Raw genomic sequence first — 13,284 nt, 5'->3', positions numbered from 1 at the left:
GCTAGCCAGGGTTCAGAGCCTGATGGCTTCTCTGTGTCCAGAAGAGCAGTCAGTGCAGGGCCGATGGGTCGGTAAATCAAATCTCTTCCATCTTAGTACAGGTCCTGAGACAGCAGGATAAAACGACTTTTATTTTACATTTTCTTCTAAGACATAATAAGCCCAGGGAGGTTTTCTACTTAGATCCCTACAGAGGCAGAAGCCTCTGGCCCTGCCACCCGTTACAGTTATTAGAAAGACGAGCGTTCACTCTGTGCTGTTCCGTCACAGACTTTCTCAACCTTACAACACTAGTGCTCAACTTTTCAAACATATTTTTACCGTTTTATTAACATTGTTATAGTAACTGAAAATCACAGCAAAAATGGTCCCTTGCCTCTGCCGAGAGAAGTGTTCCCTTTGGTTTCTACAGAGCCCTGCCAGCCTAACAGAAACCCAAAGTTCCACTTCCCTTGCCTTCCCATTTTATTTTAAAGGTAAAAATGACACCTGGTGGCGAGCCTGTTCAATTACATGTTTTATTTACATTGTATTTATATTAAAATATATAGGTTTGTGGCTATAAGAGAAAGAGTGTGACTGAAACTATGCTCTCTCTCCCAGGATGAACCAGCCATGCTCACACTGATTTTCATTTCTGTCGGAATTACTTTCCTACTTTGTTGTTCATAATTCCTCAGGGAAATGATTCTTTTATCACCTACCAAAGGGGCTTTTTTCCCACTTATTTTGGACAATAAGGGCTTTGTTAATTACCTTTCTTACTATCTCCTGACCTGTAATCTTTATTGTCTTACTCTGCTTGTTTTTTTTTTCACTTTACATAATTGTTTTTGTCTGCTTGTTACCATTACTGAATACCTGAGACTGGGAAATCTATAAAGAGAAGAAATGTAATTCTTACACGTCTGGATCCTGTGAAGAAATCCCAGGCCAGGACAGTCTAGATGGTGGAGAACTCTAGTCCTATGGCAGGGAGACAGAGAATGCCTACGAGATGGGAGCTCACTTTTAAAACAACAGAACCCCAACATCTGGCATAAAAGATTGTTTCCAACAGTATTTCCAACCAGCACTTATCTGTGGCTGGTGTGTAGTCATATTGCATAGCACTGACTCTCCCACAACCCTAGGAGGTAGGACTCTGGTTTTCATATAACAGGTGAAGAAAATGAGAGACTGCTGATCTAGAAAAAAGTAAAGCCACATACCTGGACCCCACAGTACAGCTTCCTGTCTCGTCAATAGATAGAAAGCATTAGTTTTGATATGGGGGGGGGGGTTGGATTTTTGTGTTTTATGGTGTTTTGCCCAAATGTATGTATGTATGTATGTATGTATGTATGTATGTATGTACATACACATGTACGTATTTATCTGGCCCACAGAGGCCAGAAAGATGTGTCTGGTCCTCAGGAACTGGCATTAAAGAAGGCTGTGAGCTGCTATGTAGGTGCTGGAAATTGAACCCAGGTCCTCTGGAAAAGCAGCAGTGATGTAATTGCTGAGCAGTCTCTCCGGCCCATCCCCATCATCTCCTTACTGAGTCTCTGCTGTCACATTACGTACACATTATCTGAGTATCTTACAAATATTTGGGGTTTTAATATTCAGTAATATCTCACTGTTTGAAGTCAATAAATACCCTCAGTTACATGTCACCTTGATACGGATCTCAAAACCAACATCTTTATTCACGTTTCTTACTGTTAGATTTCAGCATATTTTTTATTTTCCTTTAAAATAGACACTTCTGGTAAATGACAACAGCACTGTGGTATCTTATTCCAAGTCCTAGCTTTCTGTTTTCCAGGAAAATGATTTTATATTTGTTACTATATACAATCCAATAATTGGTTTAAATAAGTGTTCATATTAATGTATTTTTTTTCTTTAAAATTTAATCTCTAAGTTATATCATTTAGCTAAAGCCTCACTCATGTATAGGATATGCTGGCAATACAAAAGATGGCCACTGTCTCGGGAAAGCTTCAGTGACGAGCAGCCATCTGCACCAGCTTTAGAAAACTAAGTCAGGATTAGCTCTTGCTTGAAAGCACCCTTACAGATTGTTACGTAGGTGCCACTCTGCAGGGTTACTTAGGGCTATTCATAAATGTCATCTTTTCTAGGGCTTAACTTTTGGGAAAAAAAAACAAATAAACAAAAACAAAAACCTAGATTTTTTATTATTTATTTATTTTACAATACTAGGGATCAGTCTCAGGGCCTTACAGATGTGGGAAAATGTGAATTTAATGCTTGATTTCAAATGCTCAGATACTGACTGGTAGCCACATAAAACTTGCTCATGCAGAATTTTTATCAAGTAAATAAAATCATGCATTGTGTTCCCATCAGCTGTCACTAAGATAGCACACTGTCTAGGTTAAAGACTTTACAAGTGAGAATGACTTAGCAGAGCTGAAGGGCTCTGTTGACAATGTGGAAATGAAGCTCGGTGCCATTTCATACAGTTGTCAATGTTCCCTGTCCAGGTTGGTGACCAGATCGTTGAAATCAATGGGGAACCGACACAAGGCATCACACACACTCGAGCAATTGAGCTCATTCAGGCTGGTGGGAATAAAGTCCTCCTCCTTCTGAGGCCAGGAACTGGCTTGATACCTGACCACGGTAAGCAAAATAGCTGAACACTCATGCTGGCACAGGGGGTGGCAGGAGGGAAGGGAATACCCCTTTGGAGGTAATGGACACATCGCTGGCTAATTCAGAAGTGGACACCAGAACCCCCAAAGAAAGTTACTGTGATGCAAATGATGTTTCCAAACAGTATATTTGTTGGAATAGAGTATTTTATATTTACTTCATCTAAAAGCACATAGTGCATTTTGTACAGGAACATGCCTGTAAATAACATTAGAGGTAAACAATTCAAATGTCTTCAGAATGCCCCAGCTTTATCCCCTCCTTGGCTAGTTACACATTGAAGAAAAAAAAAAAGTTATTTTCTTAAAGATACACTGAGTCCTAGGCATTCTTTGTCTCACTTAATGAATAAATGTAGAAGAACTTTAGGATTTTCTAGTTACTTACCAAAATAAGCTGCTATAGCCCCACTAGCTGGGGACAGGGAGGTAAACCTAACATATCTGTACACCTGCACCTGCACGGATTGTGAATGCCCTTGGCTTCACTATGTATTTTTGAACTGACACCGTGTTTTTAAAAATCACTTTGAGAATGCACGATCCTACAAATAAAGGCAGCACCATGCGCATTTGTGTCTCCCCTGCCCAACTCCCCATTAGAGCTTTTGCAGGGTAAGTGTAGACATAACTTCCTACAGTCCCTTCCAGCTGTGATCCTCTGGCTGTGTTATCTTCCACCGTCTGCTCATACAGCACGCGTTCCCAGGGACATCTATGCTAACTGTACTGGTTTGTTTTCACGTAGTCCTAGGCTTTTTCTCTTCCTTCTTCAGGTTTGGCTCCTTCCGGTCTGTGCTCCTACGTGAAACCTGAGCAACATTAAGGCTTTCAGGGCTTTTCTTGGTCTTTCCTTAAAAAGACTTGGTAAATTTGCATGTCTTTTAAATCACTTCTTTCATTTTCTTTTTAATTAAAATGATGCTATTAAATACATCTGTTTCTGTCTTCTGCACTTTTTCAATCTCCCTTTGACATTAAATTTGACAGCCTAACAACCACATTTTGGTTACCACAGTCTGGTGTTTTTCACTAGTGATTTTGGCATATTCTTAAGTTAAACAGTAATAATAGCTTAATTAGTAAGTTTACTGGACCAGACACTTTGGTCCACTTTGATTATTTGTATCTATCTTATTTAGCTAAATGAATATAAAGAATTTACAGATCATGTATGTCTTATAATACCTACATGAAAAAAACACAAATCTCCCCTCCATACATGAGCAGATATCTATAAGCATCTGCCTTTACAGAGAGCAATGTAAATGTGAATAAGCTATGTAACATACTCCTCAGGCTATGCAACCAAGTAACATTCACATGGCTGTCAGTTCAAAACTCACTGTTCCTCTTTATAATCCTTGAATGTAACAATGTTCTGCTCAATCACTTTTTAGGTGATTGGGATACTAATAGTCCTTCATCTTCCAATGTCATTTATGATGAACAGCCGCCACCTCTCCCATCTTCACATTCTGCTTCCACATTTGAAGAGTCTCATGTGCCAGCAACTGAAGACTCTCTGACTAGAGTTCAGATATGTGAAAAGGCAGAAGAATTAAAGGACACTGTACAAGAAAAGAAAAGCACTTTAAATGGAAGCCAGCCTGAGATGAAGTATCAGTCTGTCCACAAAACTATGAGTAAGAAGGATCCACCCAGAGGTTCCGGGCATGGCGAGAAGAGTCGACTAAAAGGAGAAAATGGTGTTACACGGAGAGGTAGATCTGCTAGTCCCAAAAAGTCAGTTAACCGACATTCAGAGGAACATTTGGAAAAGATTCCCAGGCCCCTAAAAAGTGATCCCAAAGAAAAATCTAGAGACCGCTCACTGAGCCCTAGGAAAGGAGAAAGTAAAGGTCGGCTCACCATTAAGGCGGGCTCTGGACAAGATCCCAATAGAAAAGACAGAGGACGGTCTTCTAGCCCCAAGAAGCAGCAAAAGATAGGAGGCAACAGCCTGTCAAACACTGAAGGCAAATTATCAGAGGCTGGGAGCCGAAGAGCAGCAGGCCACCCTAGAGACAGCACTGAACAGCTCCCAGATGGGAGAGAAAAGTCAGGGGTCAGCAGGAAAGATCTGAAGCAGAGTCAGCCAGGAAAAACCAGAACCAAGTCTCCAGAGAAAAAGAGCAGTAAAGTTGATGAAACATCTCTCCCATCCAAAAAGACTAGCAGCACTGCTGGTAGGGTAGTATCTGAAAAGGAAAAAGGAAAGAAGCCAACAGCAGGAGAAACAAGTAGAGAAACAGTAGAGCACACCCAGATCTCAGCAAAGCAGCTCAAGCAGGAAGCTCAAGAGAAGACGGCATTAGGTAACGCAGACGATCACAAAGGCAGAGAATCAGAGGTCACGGACAGATGCAGGGAGCGTGCGGGGTGCACACCTCAAAGTAGCTCTCTAGTCAAGAAAGCACCCATCACTCCAGGACCCTGGAGGGTGCCACGTGCAAATAAAGTCACAGGCACTACTGGCATGGCTGACAAACAGCTGTGACCTTTCATATAAAACAAAGAAAATTAAGTTGTAATCTTGTGCTAAAAACGCAACATTTTAAGGGGGAGAGGTGTGGTTTTCCCCCAGAAATTCTTCAATAGCAAGTCGTCAGGCTGCATGAAGGGCTTCTGGGATTGCTGAGAGCCACCTGGCCTGGCCGGCCCTTTCCTCATGCTCAGGAAGGAGCTACATCCAAGGGCTCCCCTGCCACACCCGCCACCCCCTGCTCGGCTGCTCCCTCAGCCTGACATGATCCTAGCAGTGAGCTCACAGCTCACTTTGTGTTTGTGCCAAGTTATCTGCTGTATCATGTCTGTTTAATCCTTCCCGTTCTGATATTTCCAGTCATCAAACAGTTCCGTTTGGCTTGAAGATGTTTTCAATAGCATGTTGCATGTTTACAGAGAGAAATATTCGAGTCCTTGCAGAGGAAGAAATTGTTAGCTCATCATCAAAGTGGGCACTTGCCTCTTCTCACAGCTTCTGACCGTCCTAGTTTAAAAAATGCAATTCACAAACATCACATTACAGGAAAGGTCAAATATTATAAATGCTTTTTTACAGCTAAGTAAGGTGTTTAAAGTAACTGCTAAAAATATTCCTTACAATTGAATGCTCAAAATGAGAACGTACTCTAAGCAACAGAATTAACAGCCTCCTGCCATGTTAGCCATCCTTATGTAGTGACAGTGTCTCAGATCACCTGTAGTCTTGAGGGAAGTACAAGAAGCATGTAGAAGTACCGCTTGTTTCTCTTTAAAGAAAAACTACTACATCTGGATATTTTGATTATTAACCATTAGTCTTTAATATAGTTGAAGACCTAAAATAGTATGTAGATTTTTGTGAGGGACTTAATCATGAAGCCAGTTCTACAGTCCACTGCCAGACAAAGCACCAGCTCCTGTGACAGAGGAGCTCATCTAGGGGCAGACACACAAGCATTAGGGATTAGAAACAGAGCCTGTCTTAGGCTTCCTCAGCAAGTTAGGACTAATATGGTATAGACTGTGTGTGTTGGAACTTTAATTTTTAGCTAATTATTTAAAAACAAAGTTCTCAGAGTTCTTTTTTAAAATCTAATAAAAATGTTTGCTGAAAGTTGGAGACAATTCTTAAACTCATAAAATAGATCAAGACATTAGTTCCCTGAAGCAGCATTCAGAAACATCTATAAATACAGACATTCCTCAGACCAAAACTGTCTATTTACGGAGTATTTGAATACTCATTCTGTTACCTTGTGAGTCTGACAAATTCCACTGTGACAACTGTACTGGCCCGTTATGACACATGCTTCCATCCAGAACTGTATTTAACCCATCTCAAAACTACTTGAATAGCGACAATTAGGAAGCTTGATAAATGCTAAGAATTTAGTACTGCAGAGATGATTTATTTTCCCTGTAGTCCACATTAGTGATACAAATCCTATTTTTATTGTTAACTGTGACATAACTTTGATGTCATGTTGTCAATATGATGTGGCTCTTCCTAAGTAACATGTCACTGTACTGATTATATACTGACTTAGCAATGTGGCCTTGGAATGCTGAGCAAAATATGGATGTACTGGTTGTAAATGTTTATATATGTACAGTACCTTTATATATATAAATATATATATATATATACACTTGAGGTTCTGATTAGAGAAAGATCTGTAAATCGCTCGTTATTTTTTATATAGATATTAAAAAAGAAAAAAAAGTTTGTCGTGCTTTTTTCTAAAACTGTTAGCATCATTTAAAATTGCTGTTTGTGGAACCTAGTCCCATCATGATCTGAGTCATCAAAAAGACTGACAATCAGAAAGACAAAGTAATGTGTCTTTTCCAGTACTTAATCTCACCCATGGATAAAAGCCTTGAGTTGTACACCATTTTCTATTAATGATATTTTTAATACCCCTTTTCTCCACTACCAGGAAAGAAAAGGTATTATATCTCACTGGAATCCAGTACTACACATTTATAATAGACTAATGAATAGACCATTTACCACAAGATCACAGAGTTCCATGGCAACTTACGATATTTAAAACCGTTTTATTTATTTTCGTTTTAAAATTAAGTGTGTAGACTTGACTTCTTTTCACTTAGTATATTAACTGCTTAAACCCTACTTCAAAACTCTGGTTAATTAATATTCTTCAGGAGAAAAAATTCTTATAATTGCATGAATTCACACTAAAAATAAGTCCAGTTCCATTTCCAGACCTACAATGGAAATGTGTCAGGGAAAGCTGCTGAAAGTAGGAACTAAGCAGTTCTGTGGACATGGACACACTGTTATATATACCCAGGCAGGACTGTCTTCTGACAGCTACAGCATCCTTATAGCTGAGCAGTTTTGAACAGGGTCAACCTCTAGATCTGATCTGGGACCCAGAAAGCATTTGGCTTTTTGCTTTTCACGTGGGACTATTCTCACTCAATGAAAGGAAACTGGGACAGCAAGACGGTTCAGCAAGTAAGACCCTACCACCAACCCTTCCATCCCCATCTATCTCACACGGTAGAGAACCACGTCCATCAAATCATCCTCCATACATTCTGGGTGTGCTTTCTCATAGATTTAGAACAACAAAAAAGTAATAATAGTCAAGATACTTTTCATGTGCAGCAATAGAAAGCCAAATGCTTTGTAAACATCTGGACAAATGGAGTTCCATGTTTTGGATGTCTATTTCTCACAGAAATACATGAACTTCTGTAAGTGACTTCCACAAAGATTCAGACGGGAGCTTGGCCTACCCTCTGCTCTTAGAGCCAAGGAACCTGCACTGACTCATGAGCCGCAGCAGGCCACTGGAAAGAGGAACTACATCACAATAACTGTGTCTTGGCATGCCTCATACCTAAAAGCTTTCAGCTTTCTAAACAATAAGTTGAATAACTTTCTGATTCTGCTGTTAGTATTTATCAGCAATCAGTATGCTACCATTTTGGGAAGGCTACCATCTGTAGTTAACTGAATTCATCTGGCACATCTACAAACTTGATAGGCTCTCAGTCACTATACCATATTGATATAAGAGCTGAACCTATGCAAAACTACCTTGTCTCAAATCACACAAGCTACATTAAGTACGATGAAATATATGAATGCTTATGAATTTGATCTAGCAGCAAAGTCTAAATCTCGTAGTCTAAAATACGGACACAGCCAACTGCTTTAATTTAGCCTTAAACTCTGCTTTTACGATCCTATTGATACATGCCCATTTTATACTCTGTACATTAAAGTCAAAAACAAAAATGCCAAAATTCACAAACCAAGAAACTTATTTTGTCTTAAGGACAACCACTAGTTAACCTGAGTACTACCTTGTTGGAGTATCATATAGGAGAAATATAACACTGCTTGTTTGTACTCAAATCTCATGGCTCAGTAAAACCAGTGACTGCAAGAAATAGAAGATAAATCACTACACTGGTCCATGTATGTAATAAATCAATGAGTTCTCAGATGACTCCAAATCACCATGTGTGAGAACAAGGCCCATCTGGCCTATTAAGAATATATACAAACCTTGTGTTAAAAAAAAAAATATATATATATATATACATATATATATGATTTTTCAAAACATTTAGTTGAATTTAAAATAAGGTTGATTTGCTTTACATAGCACTAGTGAATAAAATGCTTGAATCCATAAACTGGCACATGTAAGAGACCCAGTTTAGAATTTTTCTTGCTGAAAGAAAACCATATTCCACTTAGACAAGCACATTGTTATTTAACTCTTCATTGTTTAGCTTACTGTGTTTGTTACCATAATTTGACATGTCTAGGTTTGTGGAGTATACCTTCATAGCAATTTTAGAAGAAATGATTTTCCCAGAAAACATTTTAAAAACAAATCAATGGATGATTTTCTTATTCTTTGATATATATTACTCCCCCACTTAGCCTAATTCTATTTTTTCATCTTGGTTATATTTCTCAATGTAATATTACCAAAATCTTAGCCCTTTTAAGGAATCAAAGCTTAAGTAACTGGATATTTACACAGGGATAAATGAAACATTGGTATCTGCACAAACGGGAGAACTATTCTTCATCCAGTGTACATATATATGCTAAGCATCTGTTAGGGGGGTCCAGTACTGTTCTGCATTCTGAAGAGTAAAGAAGAAAGCAGCTGTTTTCAAGGGGCTTAAAGTCTAATTAAAGGAGACACAAGTCAGCAAAAGATTATGATACACATGAAGGAAATTACTAGTGATATAACAGATAATTAACTAGGGTCACAATAGAGAACCCTACCAAGAACTGAAAGCCAAGAGCTATTCAGTAGCTATCCAGTGAGCAGTAAAAATACACATTTGAGGAAGAAATAGTTGAAAATACCTACTAAGAGCAAAAACTCGGTAAAGGAGATGGTGTAGAAGGCAGTGAGAAGTGAGGTTGAGGAGGCCAAACTTGAGAGAAGGGCCTGGGAGGTGACCACAGGAAAGGCCTTCCCTCCTAAGCCTCTCCAGACAGCACCACCTACTGGGAACAAGTATTCAAATGTCCAAGGCTAGGCATTACATCTCACTCCAACCTCTACAGTGTGGAACTAGATTAGACACTGAACCTTTACCTGAGCAGCTGCCTAAGGACTAAAGCATTTTAAGGTGAGGAAAATGAGTCTATCCTTAAAACAAAATAATTAGAAGCAGATGTTAGATTTTGGACAAAGGTAGCACAGATAATAGAATTAAACAAGGAGAACTCCCAAGACCGCCTTCAGATAGCAGCAGTGTAAAAAGGAAACCAGACAAAGCAGGTTTAGCTAGGTACTGGTAGCACAAACACATGACACCCAACCACAATGAACCTCCAAAACAATGAGGAAGGAAAACTTAGTGCTAAAGTTAACGCAGGGCTGTAATCACTACCAATGCAGGAAAACCTCGTCACAAACAAGCAAGTACAGCGTATAGAAAGATGTTGCTTTAGCAGCAAAGTTATCTTAGGTCTAGCTGTTCCTGGCACACCTACCAAACTTCAAAGTAATCCTTGAAATGCCCAAACTCTCCAAATATTACAAAAAAAAAAAATACATGCACACTACAATACCCTATTCTTCAACACTGTAAAATTCACAGCCAATAAAAAGTTACCAGGCATGTAAAACAGAAACGTGTCTTAAATGAAGAGACAACACAATAAAAACAAATGCCCAAATGACACAGCAAATATAAATATGTAAATATATTTATTATGTGGGAGAAAATATTGTAAGTAGAGATGTAGACTTTCTTAGATCAAAATCAAACTTTTGTAGATGGAAAATATATTGGCTGTAGCAGACACAATAGAACATGCCTGCAATCCCAACAGACAGATGGAAGGGGGTCAGGAGTTAGAGGCCAGCCTCAGTTATACAGTGTAACTTATCTCAAAGATTAATATTACACTGGATGACATTACCAAATTAGTGCAGAACAGGATAGAAAACTTGAAGGTACAACAAAGAAAAAGCATAAACATTGGTGAGCTAAGAGATGCTTCAAATTACCTAACACGCATGTGTGTTTGAGTCCTAAAAGGAGGCAGGTCAGAGTGGAATGTAGGAAAAACTTGTTTAATGCCCCAAAAATTTGTAATTTGATCATGTGAAAATATAATCTATAAAATGATACAAAACAATAAACCATAGCCTCCTTAAGCCCAACACACCGCAACACAAATAATATGACGAAAACTACATCAACAAATAATTCAACTGCACAAAGTCAGTGGTAAAGGTGGAAATCTTTAAAGGAGTGGAAAATAAACATCAGATTCATCTGAGATGAACAAAAGCCAAAGACTTCTAGTCAGAAACAATGAAGTCCAGAAAGCACTGGAACACCTTTTCATTGTTGGGACAAGGTCTTACTATGTGGCTGACTGGGTAGCTTGCTATGGCGATGAGGCCTGCCTAAAACTGAGCTGCCCCACCCCTTCCCTTGCCCCCTTTCCCCCTTAGTGCTTGGGTTAAAGGTAGGCAGCACCACTCCCAGCATTCAACTACTTTTTTTTTTTTTTTTTTTTTTTTTTTTTTGGTTTTTCAAGATAGGGTTTCTCTGTGTAGCCCTAGCTGTCCTGGAACTCACTCTATAGACCAGGCTGGCCTCAAACTCAGAAATCAAGGGACCCTGCTTCAAATTAATCACCATACTGATAAGGGACACAGACCTGCTTTGCTGACTTCTATACACACACAATACCCCATACAAACAAACATATGTGAGCATACACTCACTCACATATATATATATATATATATCTGTGGATCAATGGAAGTTTTTAAAAAAAATAAAATAAAATAAAGCATAGCTCCCTCAGAGCACTTGGGATAGGTGCGTATTCTTGCCAATCCACTACCTATACATGTTTGTATCTTCACAGCTATAAAGCTATCAGATTTTTTAAAAGGATATTAGATAATGATAATATTTACAGTGGAATTAACTGCCAAGAACCTTTCACTCTCATTAAATAATAACAACCCCATTAGGTAGTTATTACACTTACTTAACAGGTGAGAAATTTGAGACACTTAGCAGGGGCAAAGACTTAAACAGAGAAAGATCTATACAATCTGTATATTTGGGAAATTAATCTTGTTTTTTGTTTTGTTTTGTTTTCTGTTTTTAGAGACAGGGTTTCTCTGTGTAGCCCCTGGCTGTCCTGGAACTCACTTTGTAGACCTGACTGGCCTCGAACTCAGAAATCCGCCTGCCTCTGCCTCCCAAGTGCTGGGGTTAAAGGCGTGCGCCATCACGCCCGGCTTGGGAAGTTAATCTTTAAGTTCGTCAATTGTCCTGCATAGAGAATGTGTAACTGGGGCTGGAGGGATGGCTCAGAGGTTAAGAGTGTGTGCAGAAGACCGGAGTTCAATTCCTAACGCCAACATGGCAGCTCACAATCGTCTGTAGCTTCAGTGTCAGGAGATCCAGTGCACTTTTCTGGGCTCAGGCACCAGACATGCACATGGCACACAACTATTTACACAAGCAAAACAATCATACACATAAAAAAAAAAAAAGTAAAATCAATCCCATGATAACTGTCGTACATGAGATAACCAAGTTTACAAAATCTTACCATTAAGGTGTTCATGCTTCCAGTCTTCCTCAAGAAATTCTTCAAGGTAGGGAACCTGGTGAGCAGGAATGCCGATGTCTCCATTAACCACGAGTGCATGCTGGGTCACTAACAAGTAAGGCTACATCCGCGGCACAGTATGAACCATCGTTAGACACTGAGGACCTCAAGTGCACTAGAGGCTGGATACCCGCCACTGCACAGCAGGCAAACCACCAGAGGCCGTGCCATCGGATGGGCATGCTGCCAACTCATGAGCATGCATGGCTCACCAACAATGTACTTACAGGCTTAACTCTAAAGGAGATTCCCTCCAAAAATAAACAAAATTCTGTTTGAAGTTATTGCATTCCTCCACCCTCACTGTAAAAAAAGCCTAGAAACTGAAATTCTCTAGTAAAGTTCTTTTATTTGGATTCAACCTAAAATAGTTTCTCTCCTTCTGATAGAGAAGTCCCCAATCCATAGACTATAGTAGAAAAGTAATGCATTTAAATATTTCCAATAAGAGACAGTTGCGTCATGCTTCGGGCACCTACCATGGTTACCCAAGAGACTATTTACAGTAAGTATAACTAGCACAGTACTGGAGGCTCCAGGATAAATGTCCTGACTCAGGAATAGTCCGAGTCTTTGTGAGGCAGGCTTTAGTTTGCTGACTATTCACGTTGCTTGAGAACCATGAAAGTGCAGGTTTTTAACACAGGCCCCGGGGAAAGGAGGTGCCGAAGCTCCATTCGTTAGACGGGGCTGAGTGGAGAGACTGATGCATGTGAGCCTGCAGGTGGGGCCACTGGTTTCTGTGGGCCATCTTTGTCCTCAGTGGGGGAGCAGTGACACCAGCCAGCAGAGTCCAGGCACACATCTCAGCTCAGGACTTAATTTTCCACAGCTAAGAAAAGAAAATCACCCCAAAACACCAGTTAGCTAGGAGACAAATAGGTGGGATTTGGATGTATATTCATATGACTACAAACTAAAAATCCACTTACTGTTTTATTAAAGATTATAAAAAACTTGCGAATA

General features: G+C 39.6%; 2 protein-coding genes across 13 annotated transcripts in view; one reads left to right on the top strand and one right to left on the bottom strand.

Moving 5' to 3' along the window:
• Magi3 (membrane associated guanylate kinase, WW and PDZ domain containing 3) overlaps nt 1-6,879 on the top strand; it is a 207,148-nt gene extending 200,269 nt beyond the window's left edge. Inside the window, exons 20-22 of one of the 2 annotated variants that reach the window (NM_133853.3) lie at nt 2,499-2,637; nt 3,446-3,536; nt 4,070-6,879. In NM_133853.3, the coding sequence (NP_598614.1) occupies nt 2,499-2,637; nt 3,446-3,495 (189 nt within the window). In that variant the 3' untranslated portion in view covers nt 3,496-3,536; nt 4,070-6,879. The remainder of the gene's footprint in view (nt 1-2,498; nt 2,638-3,445; nt 3,537-4,069) is intronic. The other variant, NM_001159354.1, reaches the window with a different exon arrangement.
• Nucleotides 6,880-12,647: 5,768 nt separating this feature from the next.
• The window catches only part of Phtf1 (putative homeodomain transcription factor 1), a 39,381-nt gene continuing 38,744 nt past the window's right edge, over nt 12,648-13,284 (bottom strand). For all 11 annotated transcript variants that reach the window (NM_001163467.1, XM_006501126.4, NM_013629.2 and 8 more), the window contains one exon: nt 12,648-13,150. In NM_001163467.1, coding sequence (NP_001156939.1) covers nt 13,130-13,150 — 21 coding nt within the window. In that variant the 3' untranslated portion in view covers nt 12,648-13,129. The remainder of the gene's footprint in view (nt 13,151-13,284) is intronic.

Source organism: Mus musculus, chromosome 3 (genome assembly GCF_000001635.26).
Source record: "Mus musculus strain C57BL/6J chromosome 3, GRCm38.p6 C57BL/6J".
Taxonomy (NCBI): Eukaryota; Metazoa; Chordata; class Mammalia; order Rodentia; family Muridae; genus Mus; species Mus musculus.
The sequence above is the reverse complement of the archived record's forward strand: the minus strand, read 5'-3'. Positions and strand labels throughout refer to the sequence as shown.